The sequence below is a fragment of the Phalacrocorax aristotelis genome, chromosome 12 (assembly GCF_949628215.1).
Source record: "Phalacrocorax aristotelis chromosome 12, bGulAri2.1, whole genome shotgun sequence".
Lineage (NCBI taxonomy): Eukaryota > Metazoa > Chordata > Aves > Suliformes > Phalacrocoracidae > Phalacrocorax > Phalacrocorax aristotelis.
In genome coordinates, this window is record NC_134287.1 from 9,624,666 (window position 1) to 9,643,704 (window position 19,039).

The following is a 19,039-nucleotide window of genomic DNA, read 5'->3' on the forward strand; positions in this document are numbered from 1 at the left end:
AGGGGAAAAAATAAAACCCAACACACCAAACCGAAACCGAAAAGCAGACATATCCACCTGGGATGCAGTTCATCAGCAGGAGATCTCTTTCCCCACTGCAGCCCACGAGCGGCAGAAACGGAGGCGAGGAAGGTTCCGGCTGGCTTTGGTGAGAGGTTATTCCCTGTCCTCCTGCATTGTGCAAAATGGGGAGGCTCCCGCCCACCGCCAGCGCTCCCCGCCTGCCGGCACCCCTCGCCAGCCCCAGGTATCTGGGCGGTGCTGGGATGGCCTCCTGCGCCCTCTGCGACTGCACCTCTCCCTTCCCACAGCTCTCCTGACTCACGCACAGGGCCGGGCTCCTGCCCCCAGCCCCCACCTTGTGCAGGGAATGGCCCCCAGCAAACATCAAGGAGGAGAGGCTGGGGCTCCTCTAGGGAACTGGGAGCCTCACCTAGAGATTAAGCAGTCGGGCAAAGCCCTCCTGGCGTGGAGCAGCTCACTCCGCTCCCTACCCGCCATTGCTGGCATGAGCCACAAACCGCAGCTCAGGAGCAAAAATCGGGGCAAATCTGCACTACCTGCAGGGATCTTCCTGCTGCCCTGTATTTCCTGCCTGTCCCTAAAATGCCTCAGCAGGCATGCTGCATGTTCCTGCTGCCTTGGTGCTGAGGAAGAAGAAAGCCCTAGAGACCCCTTTGAGATGGTGCTGGGGTGTTTCTCTTCTCAGGGGAAAGCAGGGCATAGCATAGCAGGGCCAGATGACAGCTGGTGACATCTCATCCACCATGCCAGCATCCATCCTGGTACCCCAGGACGCAGCCACCAAACCCAGCTGGCCGCACGTGCTCCCAAACAGATGGTTTCTTTCCTCTTTCCTTGCCCTAATCAAGGGAGGAAGAAAATCTGAGTGGGAAAGAGGAAAAGAAGGTGACTCCCTGGCAGATGTTCCCAAGTGCTAGAGGCAGGGTCTGGAGCCAGGCCGGGGCATTGCTTCTGCAGCGGTCTGACTGAGCTGGCAGGGCAGCCTGCAATGACCCCTCTGGTTCCCGGGGATAGCACTCAGCTCCCCAAGGGTAAGGAAAATCTGGCAAACAAAGCAGTCTCCTGGAGCAGGATGTCTCCCTCTCCAGGCAGCAGGGAACCTGCAGAGTAGGTGCTCTGTGAGGATCTTCTCCTTTCAACACCACATATGCAAAAATCTCCAATTTTTTTGCAGCAGGGCTCAAAACTGGTTTGAAGTCCAGGCAGGGACTAAGCTGGAACCTGGGCAGAAATTGCAAGGGGCTGCCACCATCAATGCCCAGACCTCCATGCCTCTGAAAGCTCAAGCCTCTCTCCATGGCATGGATCTGCAGCCCAGTAGCCAGTGCAACAGGATGATTTCATGCTGTGCAGTGTGTTTTCCCTAGGGCCACACCTTGGAAGACACAGTGGAGCAAGAAGAGTTGACATCCCTCCAACTTCAGCTTTGTCTCCAGATGGCTCTTGCACTTAGTGCCAAGAGAAATGAAAAACAATGGAAGCCCTGGAGTCTTGGGTCAACCACCGCAAAACTGTTAATGCCAGGGTTGCATCACCCCATCTCTGTCATTTGTACTCGCCACTGTGTTCTCTAGAAGCACAACAGACCAGTCTTCTCCCTCCAGCTGAAGTTCCTTCATTAATTACCTCAAGATCCCTTAAGTAAGGGAGCCCAAATCCATAAGCTCCTCTTTCTGCTGGTGCAGATATAAAAGTAGCAAAGCTTTGAGTCCACACTCCAGACTTCACTCTTCAGATATGGAGCGGGAGAGGTGATGGAGAAATCAGTGCACTGCAAATGGGCTCAACCAACAGTCCCATTGATACAGCAGAAAGTGCTTTTCATCTCTGTCTTCTTACAGTATCAGATAGTCTTAGGTCTAGAAAGCAGCAGTTTGCAGAAAATTTTATTCTAACTCTTCTACAATCTCCCTCCATACTCCCAAACAAAAATTTCATACCATGAACTGAAAAAGTGCTCTCTGGCCACCCCACAAACATCACAACATGTGGTTTTCTTCTGCCTCACCTCTCCTGATGTGAGGAGACTACTTTCCAATAGTAACAAGGGGAATCAGAGAGAAGAAAGGAAAAACTCATGGGAAAAGATAAAATCAAGAAAGGGGACGAAAATGTAAGTTTTGCCCTCTTCGTATGGTTAAAAAAAAAACCAAAAACCTCACAGAAAAACTGAAGGCAGGGGAGTGACTCTGAAAAAGTAAAACAAAACTACAAAATAATGCACAGGACATCTTTTACAGGACTACCTGACGCTGCTTATTATTTTCTTGCACGTCTTCATGCCACTGAAAGCTGTAGAGTCCTTACTTGTGTAAAAGGGAGGAGGGGGGAGAAATATTTGAAGACAGAAATTGGTAAAGATAAGATAAAGGTGTCTAGAGGAAAGAAAAAATGCACTTCCCTGCTGTTGGACCCAGTATGGTCTCTCCTTGGAGGGCAAGGCTCTGAACTCTGTTACACTTTCCTGGTTTTTATGGTAAAAGGCTTCCAGCACAGTCAAATACCGATTGCCCCAATAGGGGGGCACCTTGCCCAGTAATTTGCAACCATATAACCACTGCAAACCAGCAGCGTTGAGTATGAAGGGGGCTATCATCTGTGCAGAAAGCAAGAATCACAGCCAACACATAAGATGTCAGCAGAGCAGTAGCCATCTGCACCCAGAAGGGGATGAAACCTGCAGCAAAACACTTTTGCAATCTGTGCAGGCAGCGTGAGAGAGAGATGTACAGCCGGGAGCTGAACAGGACAATGGGACACCTTTTGCTTTCCATATACATAAGGATCATGCACCACCACCCCTGCTTTGTGCGGGGTAAGCTGAGACGTAGCATGACTGTGCCCAAGCTACAGGACCTGGAGGACTGTCCAGCCTCTTGCTCCAGATGCAGTGCCAAGCAGTGCTCCTGCCCATGCCGGGGGGACAGCTGAGCACACGCTGGCCTTTTCCCTGTGGGAAGGAGACATGGGAGCTTGCTTTAACCCAGCGAGACCCTCTGCATGCCCTGCCTCCATGACAAAGTGACCTGCAAGGCTGGCTCCTCAATTCCCCAGCTCAGATCATGCCTTTATTTCAGGAGAGCACCATGGCATCGTTGGCAAGTGAGAGTCACAGGCTGGCATGCCTTGACTTTCTAAACCAGACCTGATGGGGGGAAGTCATCCAAGCGTGAAAGCAACATGGGCAAACCCCAGGCACTCGGAACCCAGCAGGCAAAGTCACTCCAGCGTGGCTGAATGGGGCCCATAATAAGCAAGCAAGATCATAACATCTTTACAAAAGTAGGATTTAAGTACAAACATCTGCCCTGCTGTTTTTTAATTAAGGCAGTTTATAGCTAGGTATTTGTTTCAGTAATCCACGGCTCCAGCTGCAGAAATGCCATGCATATTCTAATTACAGCAGCTAGTTTATTTAACAGAGTTTGACATTGTTTGACATTTAGCTGAGTCACCTTGTTCCCGGATAAAGCAACAAGGACTTAGCAGTTCAACAAGAAAGAGGCAGAGATTCGATATCAAAAGTAGAACATATACCGCAGAAATTTTAAATTAAATACAGCTGAGGTCTATTCTGTTCTGGCAGCTTCTCTCTTTGGGACACTAAGTCAACACAAATGTTTTCCAGATATAACTCTTCCCCTCAAGGACATGCAGCAGTACCATCTCCCTGATGTTCTCGGAGGGTGGGAAGGGTAGGAAGTATTGTATTGGGCATGTGGGATGCATCTCATCCTCCGCAAATATCAACCACCCATATATCAGGACATTCATCACTAAGAACCATACACAGGCTGAGCGTCAGTCACCTGCATTCTGCCAATGCTTTTCTAGGACAAAGTAAAAGAAACGGGTCAGTGACGGTCAATACAGGAGGAACAACTGTCACCTGCAGACCTACAGCACCTCACCTAAAGCCATTTGCACTCCTGTACAGTGCTTTTGAAGGAACTCAAAATGCTTTCCAGCAAGAAAGGCAGGCCAGCAATATCCATCCTCATTGTACAGAGGCTTCACAAAGTGACTTGTCTATGAGTTTGTTGGTGGCACAGCTGGAAACAGAGCCCATGCTTGGACTCCTCTCTTCATTCCAGGTTGGAAATGGAAGGCAACACCACCTCCCCCTGGCTGCACAGGGGCTGGATGCAGCACAGAGCACTGCAGAGAGCAGACCCTGATCCTGGGGCTGCCTTCCAGAAGGCCCATGGAGGCTGCCAGGCTGCCATGCCGCCCTACTGCAGCTCCGATGCCTGCATCAGGTATTTGCGCTGCTGGTTGCCAGGTCCCTGCTTCCCCACTCACCCTGGAGCTGTGCTCACCACACATCTGGAGCAGCTGCTCTGCCTGCCAACAGCACCGAGGACTGCAGCACGCTTGTGGAGAGGACTAAGCCCTCCCATCCCAGCCTCTCTTTACAGACCTTTGGGGAAGAGTTGGGACCCCCTTTTTATAGTTAAAGACAGACGGACCTTCTAACAGGCTGAAAATACTCCATTTATCCTGACAGGCAGTGCAGTGAGCCAAACTTTAAACCAACAGCCAGAATCATGCAGTCAGACAATAGAGAGCTGGTCTGAGTGTGCCTTTCCAAGAGCATGCTGCAGTCTGGCTCATCTCCCTTGTGCCATCACTGCAGTCCTGCTGGAAGAAGCTGTGTGGAAGTGTGTGCTGTTGCCCTGAGATGATATCCATCACATCCAGCCCCTCTCTGAAAGCTGTCAGAGGCACAGCGGCTCAGGCCAGAGAGGTATTTACTTATCTTTTTGGCCACTGTTGCAGAAGTCCCTGTTTGCATTTAACCACCTTTCAGTTTCTTTTATATCCTAGTGGCAACTCTAATTATTCATTCCTTGTTGTACAATAACAGTGTCTGCAGAGCCACAGCATCCAAAAATGAAGAAGACGGTGTGTCTGGTTTCCAGTGGCCTCCCAGCTGATGGCCCAAGATCAGGCTGTCTGGCTGCACCCCACAGGCAAAACCCCCTAGAAGCCATCGAATCCCTTTGTGTGGCAGAGCATGAGCCAACCTCAAGCTGAACAGCTGATGTAAGATCTCCTGGGAGCCCTAACCACCATGCCAGTTATTTTAGGAGGAGGTGGAGGTCTGGTATCACAGGGCAGCATGTATGAGCTCCCGGGGAAAAGGCATTTCTAAGATTGGTGCTCCACTGCTCTCACTCATCTTATTCAGGGCTTTTACCACGGCATTACCTGGTAGAAAAGGGATGATTCTTTGCTTGGGGTCTTTCTGGCCTCCTTCAATAGGGAACTTGTCCAGAAGCTGCATCTGCAAAGGAAACAGAACAAACATCTTAGCAGGAAAATATAGACTGCCCATGTAGGGACCAGGGGATCTCTCAGTCTGTGTGTGTTTAAAAGAGGATTAGCAAAGCAAAGCAACAGCAGGAATCCCTCTGCCTTGTTGCAGGGGAGTCTGTAAGTAAAAAGGTATGATACAGTTCACTCCAAGAAAGGGAGGGCAAGTTTCTGGCAGCACAGAGGTGCTGGGACGGGGCCCAGGCACACATCTGAGCCTGGCCTTGACGCCGTTCTAAAATTAGGGTCTCATCCTTCATTACAAAACACATGCCTCGTCTCTAATCCACAGCCTGCCCGCGTTGGTGGAGACACAGTTTTTACCTGTCCCTGCAACGGACCACCCACCTGGCTAAAAATGCTGTTCGAGCTACCAGATTAAAGGTTATTTAATAAAGCACCCACTCTGCCTTCTTTCTGGCAAGGCATTGCCCGCTGCCCTGGTCCAGTAAGAGCACACCTGCTTTCCCAGGGAGAGATGGGTTTGGGTGAATATCTTCCACTGCAGTCCCTACATTGAGGACAGCACCAGCGGAAGGGGAGCAGTGAGGGAGCCCCAGGAGAGCAGAGCATCCTGGAGGACACTACCATGAATGGCCAGAAGGCACAGCTCATGGTGGATGTGCCCTCAGCCTGTGACAAGCATCCTTGAGCATGTGGTTACAGACCACCCGAGCCAGTTTCACTCACACCAGCTAAGATCTTGCCCCATCAGCTCCTAAACCCTGCCCACCACAACTACCTGTTTCTAACACACCCATAAGGGCCAACCAGGCTCAGGATCCTCTTGCACTGCAGAGGTGCAACCAGCCTTCAACCTAAGGAGCTCAAAGGGGTATTGACAAGTATGGCCAGCTTGCATGGTGGAGCAGACCGCTGACCACCAGTGACCTTCTATGGAAGCCAGCCTAGGAAGGCAGTACACTCACCTGATGTTCCTAAATAAGCCCTACAATTTCTCTTTGGGTGATAAGCCTGGATGTACCAGTGCCACTGAGGATGAACACCAGCCAAAAGGCCATGCACAACCTCAGCCAGAAAGGAAAGAAGCACCTGCTCCAGTGGCACCTTCATGGACCTGCCCAAGAGAGATCGTCCTCAGCCCTGAAAACTGCCAGAGCCTCTCACCCCTCCCATTCACCCTCTGCGCCCTTTTACTGTCATTCAGCCCATGGTGCTACCAAGATAAATACCCAAACCTTCATATTCTATGTCATTTTCTCCCACATTTCAGACGTACAATGCTCAATGTCCCTGTTGTTCCTCCACAGAAGCCCCGGCTCCCTTGGGCTGGGGGAACACCACAGCTCCTGCTAGCCCAGTGACTCATTTCCAACAGACCAGGAGAGATGTCTTCCAACCCACAATACACAGGCCTTGTGGCTTCTGAGGAAGGTAAGGAAGGAAAGCAAGCGGTCCTGTTACTTGACCTTGCAGGACCCCTATCTCCTCACCTGAACTGGATCTACAGCTCAATACAAATACCTGAAGAGGCAGCAAAAGCTGGGGGTGGAACCAGACTATCAACCAGCATTTAACCTCATCAATGCTATGTGTCCAACAGTGAGGGTGTGTGAGTTAACAGCAGTTTTGCTACCTCAACAGATTTCCTTTAAAAAATATTTTTATGCTAGCATAGGGAAAAAAACAGTCAGAATTATTTTTTTTCACTGTTTTTGTTTTAAGCACACAGGATCCTTCTCCTCTTCCACTGAACTTATCTCCAGCTTTTTCACCATATGGTACAGCAAACCAAAGATCAAGAGGAAACTTGGGAGTAGAAGGAACATCTGTGCAGGAGAAAAAGTTAAAAGATCCCACATGTTTCCTCATCAGGGAGTCAGCCTGGTAAATAAATACACCATAGCTTTGCGGATTGTTAGCTAACTCACTTTTCTGCCTACAGAGACACGTTTTTTATTGAAAATGGGAAATTATGTTTTCTTGTAGGTAGAGCTCCGGGTGTCTGAGGTCAGGCATGGGTAGGAGTTTTGTTCAAAGGAAAAAACAAAGAGGGGGAGGGAATCCCCACCGACTGACTGTAGCAAAGTTTCACTGTTGCTACACTTTTAGCCAGGAAAGCAATTCTCACTTTACTACATGGTGACTGATTCAAGCTGGAAACGATACAGTCAAATTCCCATGGTTATTCTTGGAGTTAGATTAACTTGGCTAATACAAGCCTTTTTAACCACATCAAGAGAGTCACAACGTATATAACTTAGCGCTATTTATCTAAAGGGTGGATATCAGCAAAATAGATACAATAAACTGCAGCTGGAAGAGTTTGGCTAAACTTTGCTAGACTACACTTTCCACCGCAGCTCTTGCTTCCACTGGGAGGGTCTGGATGGCAGGGAGCTGGGGAGAGGCAGAGGCACTCAGGAGGCCACCGATGCAATTCATGGGGACACAGCCTGTTCCAATGCAAAGTCTCTGGGAAGCACAGAAGATTTCTCATCTTCTTCAATATCCCAATGGGCACCATGCACACATTTGTGTGAAACTGAAGACAAGGGGTGAAGTTGCTGCTCCTCTAAAAGGCCATACAAGGTTGGGCACCAATGGAGAAATGTGACAGACCCTCTCCAAGCCCCTGACCCCAGATGACACTTGCCACTGGCTGTGGATTGGCCCCTGGACCATCGAGTTGGGTCCGGTATTTGTGCTGCCCCAGCAAGAGAGGCAGGCTGGTATTGGGCAGCTGTGCAGGAGGTTCAGGAAGAAACTACCAGCTGGATCTCAGGAATGACAGGGGAAACCCAAAAGACCTAAAAAGGATCTGAGCAAAGACATAACTGCAGCCCAGCAACTATGCCCCTCCCTCTATGCTCTGCTGTTCTCATTAACGCTTAAGAAAGCGCTCCCAGCATGACAATGTCTGTACAGATGAGTACAAATGGCATGGAGAACCTGCAACACAGACTGGAAGATAACGACTGCCCTTCAGCTCTGCAGTGCCAGAAACCCTTCAGGATGTTAACACCAAAAAAGAGCAACAGAAGCACGGAGCCTTCCTCAGCACTTCCCTGCACCCAGTTCTGCCATTCAAACCCAGTGCAAGTTAGATCTAAAATCCTAGAAAAGCAGGATTCTGTATCCTCCCAGCCATGGAGAAGGATGTGAAGCAGAAGATGAGGAAAAGATGGATGCAGGGGGAGAAAAACCCAGCAACGGGCCTGAATGAAGCAAGCATCCCAAATCTCCCAGAGTTGATGGGGTATTCTGAGCCAACGCCTAACAGCCCCATTAAGCCCAACTACAATAAGAGGAGACACTAACCATGGAGATAAATGGAGCAGCTGGGAATGGAGATAGGCTAAGGCCTGAACCACAGGAACTCCTCCTGGTAGTGACAGCACTTTCCCCACGTGGATGATTAACAGCCAAAGACCAATAAACAGATTTTCAGTTCACTTAATTAGATGTCTGCAGAGCATCTGAAAGTTGAAAACTCTTTAGTCTGTAACAAATGTTTTTCCAGTAAAGGAAATTATTATTGTTATTATTGCAAGCATACATATAATTGATAAAAAAATCCTTCACTTAATGCCCCAGGTTATTCTGCTCAGACATGGGCAGTCTCCACAAGTTGTTGCTTGCATCTTTGATATATGACATCTAATTTAGGACAAAATTTGCTGAATGAGAAAGTCATCCTGTCACCTAGAGTAAAACCATCCCAGCATGAAGAGAAGGAACCATCCAGAAGGGAAGTCTGGATGCAGAGTCCTGAAGGATGGAGTTAGGGCTGTAGCTGCCTTTGCGCAGGCAAGAAAACACAGGTGGGCAATGCATTTTGGCAAACCAGGGGGAGCTCATACTTAATTCATCTGCTTAAAAGTGTTAGTATGTGACTCCCACCATGGGGGAGCCTCCAGTTATATGACTGGTGTGATGAGCAGAAAGAAATGTGTTATCATGTCACTGTGTCATAGGGTGGGGGATCCGTTTGGAAACAGGGAGGGTGTATGGAAACCTGGAAGTGAGCTTCCCACCCATCTGGGCAGCACGTCTGGAGTCAGGCTGAACAAACACACCCCACTTCTGCTTCTGGCACAACAGATGCATGTCCACAAATAACTCACCACCAAAATCATCTCCCCACGTTTTGTCACTCCAAACTGCTCTGGGTTTGCCAACAGCTTTCCTACCTAAGTCCTGCCTTCTGCTCCGAGCAGCTTCTTTCTTGCTTCTGCACTAAACTCATTTAGAAGATCTGCTATAAGCCTTGTGGTCCAGATTGTGACTTTCTTACATTGGTCAGCAAATGATCATGCAATTAATCCCATTAAAAATCAAGGGAATTACTTGCGTGAGTTGCTGCTCATTAAAATGAGAGCAGGCTCAGAGCACTGTCCCACTCCACTCCTTGCTACTTGCACTTAACCATGAAATCACTTGACTTCCAAAAATGGAAGAGGAAGATTTCAGTAGTATCAACTTTCATAATAACTGGCCTTTTTGTTGAAGTCCCAGTTCCTGGAGGTGAGCAAGTCTTTGAGAATTAACATTCACTGTAAAAACCAACAAAACAAAAACTACTCTAGTTTTTACGGTGTAAAGCATAAATTTGCAAACATGACCCAAATTCATCCTTCAAGGTCCAGAAACTGAAAGGCAAATAACATAGAGTCTCCACGCTTTTGATATGAACGTAGGGAGCTCTGGAAGCTGCCTCATGCATGTAAATGGGAAATAAGAGGTGTAACCACTGTCCTCACTCACAGCTCAGCTGTTACTTCCTTCTCATCTCTCATGCTTCAGACCACCTTTACCTAAGAATATGAATATGTCATGAAGAAAGAGATGCCTTTGCACACAAGGACCATTTCAGCTCAGCAATCGCCAGCTGATGGCATCTATGGGCACTTCATGTCAGTTCTAGTGTGAAAATAAGATTCAGGCCCTGTCTGCCTTGCAATGGTACCACCTGATTAAAAATCTAACAAAGAAAAACAAGTGCTCCTTGAGATGCTACAAGCAGCATCTCTGAGGACGAGAAGCCAAGCACATTCCTGATAATTATTTACTTACTACATTTCCTTTATCTTGGTTAGATTTTCACAAAACATTTCTTTCTGTTTTAGAATAAGGATTTACAGCACCTGAGACTAAGGGGTGACTTCTCTTTTGCAAGAGAGGCTTTTACTCTGCTGTAAGTCAGCCAATGCAGGGGACATGAACATATAAAACTGTTTAATAGACTGATCCTGTGGCATTTGCCAGTGGGAGCTTTGTTCCTGATTTGGTCTTGAGGTTTTGGAAGTTTGTGACCAAATCTAATCTAACTCCCTGAAATTAATCCACTGTGACAGTACCTGACCCCCCCACAGACTCTAGCTGGAATCTCCTACTGGGCTGTTAATTCCTCCCCTTCCTTCCTCGCAGCAGTTTTAACTCTTCCCCAGTCAGAAGAGTGAAGTTCTCCACACCTCTTAAAATGAGCAAATTAGGGTGTCCACTTATCAGCATGCATATCTTGCTGGTTCCTTTTTAAGTGGATGTAGGTTGCCCACCTGCACAGATAAAATCAAAGCCCCACAGGAGGTCAGCACTGCAGTTGTGGAGATAAAGTAAATCTGAAACACACAAAGACCTTGAGGATGACTTTCATCCAAACCCCTTTGGCAAGCGAAACAACATCCAGGGCTGCAAAGGGATGCAGACCTTTTGCAGAGAGAGACGGGGCCTCGCTCCCCCTCCACAGCATCTACTTTACTTTTGTCTGAGAGAAATAGAGGAGGAAAATCAAACCATGACAGAGAGACTGAGAGCAGCAGATTTTTGGCAAGGTTCCCCCAGAAACCCCAGGGACTTTGCCACCTTACTCTGAGTCACTCAAGTGGTCCCAAGGCTACAACTCTTCCTACGCAGAATGCCAAGAGGCATATTAGCTTCCCATTTTCCAAGTGTTCATTAGAAAATGCATTTTTCATTAACAATGAGGCAAGCTGAGAATAACTTTAATTTAGCCACTGCTGGACTTAAAAGGTAAAGTACATAAGGACAGTTAGGCACCAGGCACACAGTGACCCCAGCTCTCGGTGATCCCTTCTCACAAGGCTGATCTGAGCTCAGAGTCCCAAGGAGGAAAGAGCAGCTACAGCCAACTGAGAGATGGGGCAGAGGAGAGGAGGCATCTGTATGCGTACGCAGTTGTGTGCACGCTTTTAAGAGAGGGCTGCCAGAGAAACTGGAAGTAAGGCAAAGGTGCTACCAGGGATTGGAAACTGGTGATAATGATAAACACCCCCAGGAGGAGGGGTTCAGGGCATCTGCAAATCAGAAAAGGTTGAAAGTCCCTGATGTAGATTACAAAAGCTTAGATGAGAAGGGGAGGTAAGATATCAGAATAGAAGAAGGCTTATTAATTAAAACCCTGAGGAACAGCAGCAATGTCCTTTCATTTTGAAGTTGAAAACCAGCTGTGCTGCTCATTAGCATAACTGACAGTTACAGCACCACCAACTATATTTTGAGTTATAAACGGTGTGATGCGCAAGAAAGGGAAAAGGCCAGAATCAGACTGAATTCTGCTGTTGCCAGAGTTTTCCCATAGATAAACCACTCTGGCACTGTCTCTGCTTTCGCATCTGCAAAGTATAAGACATCTCAGGAAGGTGGCATGAGATTTAATTAAGAGCCACCAAGTGCCCTGAGCCTCATCCTGCAGAGCAGGAGTCAGTGACTGAGTTCAGAGGAACTATACTCTTCTAAAATTAGCACGACAGAAGCAAATGGAAAAGTATTATCAGTGGTTTTCAGATAGGCTTATCGTCCCATTTGGATGCTTGTCCATCTGTAGCATATTCCAAATTCTGGTTAACCAAAGTATCCAAGGGGGTCTTTCATTTAAGGAAGATGGTAGGTCAGCATTTCCAGCAAACGGATCTCATGCTATTAGGTAACATATCAGCATTTAAATGCCACCAGGTGAGAACAAGCAAGAATGTAAAGAACAGACGAGCCCATCTCTACAGATTCACCCTTCATATGCCTGTTCAGAGGAGATGACTTCCTCAATGGTTTGATTTCAGGACAGATTTTCCGCTGAAGCTAATCAGAAGAGCATCCATGGCATAAGTGGAAGGACCTGATCTCCTCCAACCTAGGACCATACCTGTTGAGATCAATGACAGAAGCTCATACATGATGGGGAACAAAACCGCTGCCTTGGGGCAGATCCCTTGGCAGGACTCAGCTGTTGGAGGATTGCCCCTGGATGTGGGTCACACTGAGCTTCTTGTTATTCCTCCTCTGCTTCACCCTCTCACAGGAACAACAAATCAGTTTGCTCTCACAGACACAAGACAGGAGGTCTGCCTAATTCCCACCCCTTCAAAATTAGCCAAAACAGAGCACAATATCGATTAGCTAAAGTTTGCAAAAGACTTGGAGATCTTTGGGTGAGGGCATGAAGCAGACTGAGCACAGCACAGCCCATCTGTTAGCTGCTCACACGTATAACTGACATTTTATTCAGCAGAAGGTGAAACTCCATCTCTTCCTAAAGCAGTAACAGGTTCCACAGTGCAGCAGGAATAATTATGTCAGGCAGCCAGTGACACTGGCTCTCTCCTGGTGTTACATGATGCCACAGCATGCAAGAGAAGTCCATTAATTCAGTCCTTGAGAAGCAGCAGCAACTGGCTTTCCTTTTATTTTGAAAGAAAAAAAAAAACAAAGCAAAACCCATTCAGATAACAGGCTGACATGCCTGACAATTACAGCATTACAGGATATGTTCTGAATTAAATATAGTGCTACCCATGAGAAAGTCAAACAAAAGCAGAAAAATGCATATAAAATAAAGAGAGCAGACATTTAAAGCATGGTGTAATCCCTGAAGGGAAAATGCCTCTTTCAGGTCTGAATATTTCCACCAGAAATCTTGGAGATATTACAAACCTCTCAGCATCCAACTAAAACAGCCAGGGGAGGAGAAGGGGGAGCAGAGTCTGGGGGTCTTTCCCTAACACTATCCATCAAAAGAGGGAATGCTGTTTCCCAGATGAGACTTTTGCTATTTTTCATACAGAAATACAGCTTTCTCTAAAGGCACTGCAAAATGAGCCCAGCACTTGGGGCTAACACAGACTGGTGAAACATGCAGAGGGGCTCGTTTGGGATGACAGAGGCACTTGGTACATCTCTGAAGAGCTTCTCAGAAAGCCCACACTGCCCTTCCACAGAGCAGCTATTGATGTCTCCTGCTAGAAGCATTTTCTTTCCCCAGTACTAAATTAGGCTGGCCTCATCCAACTTAACCACACTGGAAGATGCTTGGACAAAGGCTGGTTCATACTTTTCCATTTCTCCATGGTGATTATACATCCCTTGTTACTCCGGTATCTACAGTGGATTGGTCCTGACAGCATCCCTGGGAAGTAAGGCCATACCATAATGCCTGTTAGGGAGGCACAGAGAGATGAATGCTGCAGTTATGTGGCACAGCAGGGTCATGCAGAGATGTCAGAGCCATGCTGATGCCATGCTCCATCAGGTCAGCTAGCCAAGCTTCTGAGGAAGGGTTATAATTTTGGGAAGAGGTGCAAGTGTTTCGCCTTTTTTTCGGGAGCTAGCACTTCCAGAGCTACACATCCAGGCCAGTCCAGGTACTCAGGTTGTTCAACCTGGGCATGTCCTAAAAGGCTCACTACAGGTCACAGTGAAAATCCTGGCTGAGGAGAAGAGCTGACCTCCACTGCAGAGCGTCCTTCCTCACCTCCTGCAATTTTTTATCCTCACAAAAATCACAGGCCTTGAAGCGTCCCTTCAGACTGCACGTAAGTGGCAAGAGACCAATGTGCTCTGGTCATAGACACTGCAGCAATGGTGACAATTGCCCTTGGACATTAACGGGAGGAGGTCCAAGCTCTCCCGTAACACTGGCCTCCAGACAGCAGCAGGACTACATCTGACAGCACTGTCAGAGCAAAGGTCCCATTTTTAAATATGATGGCAACTCTAAGAGCTTCACTGAAAGGGAGCAAAGCACCAAGGTCAGTTCCATTAATCACCGTTTCCTACACTACCTGGGAATTTAAAAAAATATTTACTTCCCATTCTTCTTTAAATTTCAATCTTTTCAAGCCAACCATTGAAATATAGAGTAGACCCACTGAGCTTTTTGGGTTTATTGGTGCATTAACCTTACTGAGCTACTCCAAAAGCCTCACAATGCAAAAACTGCAAGTGCCTCAATCCTGCCCAGGAGAGACTGTGCAGGCGGGAGCAGCTCTGCCCAGTGAAAAGGCTGGATGGGTTGGTGGGAGGCTGCAGGGCTTCGAACCCTCCGGTCCTTGGGAAACCCCTGGCAGCACTGGTGAACGCTACATTGCAGCTGCAAGCAAGGTGCTGGAAGGTGCATCCTAAAAGCAGCAGAGCCATTAACAGAGTGCTGCTATTAATTACATACTTGCTGTTAGCACAAATCACACACCAAATATTAAGGTCAGCATGACTTGCAGTCTGGTTTGCTTTTGCCCCTGTCTGTTTTGCCCAGTGCTACCAAATTATCCAGAGAACAAAACTCATGACCTGCTCTGCAACATCACAGATTTAGGATGGAATCTTGCTGCTGGTTCTTCATTTAAGGGCCCCATTGTGTGCCAGCCTGACTCTTCCTGCATCCAGCTGGTCCCCCACAGCAACAGGGGTGTCAGGGTGGAGAATCACATCTGTCATGCAATGCCCTCTTCCACCCTTCCTTACTCCTCTCTCATACAGATGTGACTGCCGATTTAATTGTTCTTTTAAGCAGGGGCTACCCAGCCTACCCACTCCATCTCCACAAACTGATTTTGTTTGAGCTGGTACAAAGCCTGGTGCAGGAATGCTCTGAAACCTGATTTATACACTGGATGGTTATTGATCTTGCACCCACAGAATCCATCCTTAGAAAGACTTCTGCTGCACACACAGTGGTGACCATGGTTTTAACTAAACCTGCTTAAAAACACACTCTTAATTAAATTGATAGAGTTTTGTGAGCCTGCAAGACTACTCCCCTCCTTATACTACTACGAGAGAGATGAGACTTCAGCTCCAAATGTATGAAACTCAATCCCTCTGTTTTCATAATCTACATCTTCTCTACAGCCTGTTAGCTCTGCTTGATATATTGTCCCTTGGAAACCACGAGTAACTTCAATATTGAAAACAGAAACAATAGCTCCAAACACAATGGCACATTTTACTTCAGAAACTCCATCTGAAATGGTATCTACCCATCTCTGTAGGACACTGCTTGTAGCTCTGGGGAGATGGGGGAGAGGGACTGCCCAGCTCAGCACAATGAAGAAACTGTGCCAAGCAAAATATAACCACAGGTTTTAACTCCACGCTGAGAGCAGACTTCTTTGTCTTCTTTTCTCCCTCTTTCCCTAACTCCAAACCCTGAGATGTTTTGCCTGCGTATCTGGTTCCAAACACATTGCCCATCTTTGGGGGCATTTAGAAAGGAGCACAGACAACAAATCCTACCGCCCAAGCAGGCAAACAGAGCTCCACGTGTAACAGATACCTTGCTCCAGGCCTCAAGGAAGGTAAGCAAGGAGCCAGCAGTTCAGAGCCAGCTGCCAGCCCCTTCGTAGGCCTTTCGGCTTGGGCACTACCCAGCACCGGGTGCCAGCATCTCCCCAGGATGCTCATCTGGCACAAGGAGACAGTGAAAGTGCCCAGTGAGCAGGAAGGACAGACTCCAAGCCAGGGATGCCCACTTGGCCTTGCAATAGAGGGAGGGAAGGATTTAGGGGCTGGAATACAAGAACAAACCTAGGCTTGCAACAGTCTGTCCTCCTTACCAGCACCTATTGCATTAGCATCTCACGGGTGGGTTTCTTGCTGCAGATTTACTTCTGGGCATGGGAGACAAAATCCACAGGTATCAGAAAAGCTGTTTCAAAGAGACCTCCCGTCACTAGCACAACCACAAAACACCAGCACCTTAGCTGGACACTCAAACCCATACCAGCTCCTTCCAACTGCTGTCCCAATGCACAGCATGGACACTGTTCTCTCGTTTAAAAAAATGGGGATTTGAGTAACATCTGAGTCCTTAAAGCCCATGCCCAGAAGAAGGATCCCAGGGGACACACAGAGCCATCCGAAGGACCTCGGGGTGGTCCCCACTATGGACCAGACCTTGATGCAAGACTGTACTGGAAGGAGGGACAACACATGCCGCAGGACAAATCTGAGGGAGGGAGGCTGGGACTAAAACAGTATTTTTGTAAGTACAAGTCTGCCTGAGGAGATTTGTTAATTTAATTAAGAAGGAAAGCAAACCCTGGGAAAGTAGATGGGTTTGGAGGGCAGCCATGGCGGCTGCGTGTGCATGGCTCGGAGCAGGGTGGGCACAGCAAACATCTACAGGGTCTCTGCATTGCGCTCTGTGTGCTCGTGTGTTGCTCCAGGATTTTAATTCAGCTAATCATCATCCATCCCCGTATGTGCCGCTTGCAGACCAGCTGGTATTCTGTGTATTGTACCAACTAATCACATGTAATATTTAGCAGGGTATTAAAAGCATCGACGGAGGTCTTTGACAACGGTGAGGGATTTCTGTTTTTTTTTAATCTCAGTAGCTTTTAACAGTACCAAGAAATACTGTCAGGGCTGTGACTTCTGAACTTGCAGATGATAAAACTGCTACAAGTTGTGAGGGACAAATAGCACATGGAGGCAGACGCCTATATCCAGGAACAGACAGGCTCCTTCCAGCTCCATCCTCTCAACAGGAGGTTTCCAGCCTCTATCCCTGCCTGGTGGTGTTTGCAAGACCTGATGGCAAGACCATGACCAGTGGGATCAGGCGCAGCACATACTCAATACACTGCTACCTGCCACAGGCAGCACAGCACTGCCTTTAAAGCCAGAGCTGTTGTGCCCATTCAGGGGATGCCTGTCCCATCCCCGTCAGGGCAGCAGCTTCCTGAGCTTCAAGCTGAAGGTGGCCACAGAGCCGTGCAAGCTGCACACCAGTGCCCCTGGCTTCATAGGCAGCTGGCTACATATCCACCTTGCCAGTTAGCATCCACGCCTGCTCTCCTCTGGCAGATGCTCTTCCAATAACAAGAGGAAAGGAGCATCACCAGGGACCATTTGTACATTACTGGGCATGTATTCTGTCGTAAAATGAAAACACAAGTTTTCTTCAGCCTGTCTGGCCACATGTGCAATCTGCTGTGGCCAGGTGAAGGATACACGCTGATTATGAGATGCAGATGTGCTTGGGTGATGCAGGGAAAGGGTCCTGGGGAGAGCAAGCTACAGGGAATAGGCAGCCACAATGGTTCATCCCATCCAGCAGCTCTTCCCAAACATTTCTGAGGGGAAGAAAGTGACCTATGAGCTGCTTTGGTGGCCAAGGTAAAGTCCATCCAGGACAAGACTAGCAAGGATGCAGATTTCTATGCCTTTCCATGTCTTGTGACCAGCTTTAGAAGCTGGATGGGGTAGACAGGCAGGCCAAACAAGCACAGCAGTCATCTTGCGTTGACTCTACTGGGCACTGTACACGCATCCAGGGCTATTTCTCATCCTTCCTGTGGGTTTGCACTCATCTGTTCTGTCCTCCTTCCCATCACACAAAGCCACACTAAAGAGACATCAGAAGGATGCCCAGACTGTGGAAATATCCCTACAGACGTGTTGGAAAGTCCAAGTCTAACCAACAGGCTGCAGGTACCACACAGCTCTCCTCTACCCTAGCCCCTGGTTTGGGCAGGGGATTAACGTTTCACAGATGCCCCCCAGGAATTACCTGATGATGCTTCATCACAGAAAGCATCCAGGAACACAGTAACTTGCAGCAGTGAGATTCCAGTGGTGTCCAGTCCCTTTAATTCCCTCACCAGCAGCAGCCAAGCTGTCTGATGGCACTGTGGTATCTGGACCTGGCTGCTGGTTTTGTGAACCCCTGTGATCCTCATGTGCTCTGTAGGGTTATTTATTTGACCAGCCTTTAGTGCCTCAGCATTATGGCTATAACAGATCAGGGTACAGCTTCTCTAGGAAACAGCCTCTTCAGCCGTCTGCAGAACCTAGCCCTAAAACTTCGAGTTTTTTTAAAAAAGAGAATCCCAAAAAAGAAGTCAAGTGGGGAGGAGGTGGGAGGAGAAACAACACACCAGCTGCTTTCTACCAGGACACAAGCAACTTCAAAAATTAGATTCCACGGATGTACCCTGCTGAGGGTAAGATACACTATTTTGGTGCGCAGAATGACCTGTTTTCCATCAGAAAGCAAGACATCAGCCTCATCCATTCCCAGCTACTGCTAATCTCCCTTCATTATCTAACAGGGACAGAAAAGGGCATGGGAGGGCAGCAACTACACACCTGTGGCCAGCACTCAAGCAATCACAGTGAGCTGCTCTTCGCCAGCAACCCAGATGCAAAGTTATCTTGCTTAATTAGGGCTTCCTTTGGGGGGAAACCTCAGCTCAAGTAACTGAACAAATAAATTACACTACCAGGCACACACACACACAAATAACCTATTTTGCTCAACCAGGTGCAGATGATTGTTTCTAGCCCTTCATCTGGTGTATATCTCTCCATGAGGTCAGATGCAGGAGGACATTGTGCCGGCCAGGAACAGAGGAAAACCTGAAAGCAGCTTAAGAAAACAGAAACAAAACTCAGAAGAAATTTTCCCTGCTCTAACAGGTGCAGAGATGTGATTATCTGT

At 47.9% G+C, this 19,039-nt stretch overlaps 1 protein-coding gene across 2 annotated transcripts in view; it reads right to left on the reverse strand.

Annotated features, from left to right (window-relative positions):
• The window catches only part of SH3PXD2A (SH3 and PX domains 2A), a 261,018-nt gene that overhangs the window by 177,903 nt on the left and 64,076 nt on the right, over positions 1 to 19,039 (reverse strand). For both annotated transcript variants that reach the window (XM_075108103.1, XM_075108101.1), the window contains exon 3: positions 5,236 to 5,311. In XM_075108103.1, coding sequence (XP_074964204.1) covers positions 5,236 to 5,311 — 76 coding nt within the window. The remainder of the gene's footprint in view (positions 1 to 5,235; positions 5,312 to 19,039) is intronic.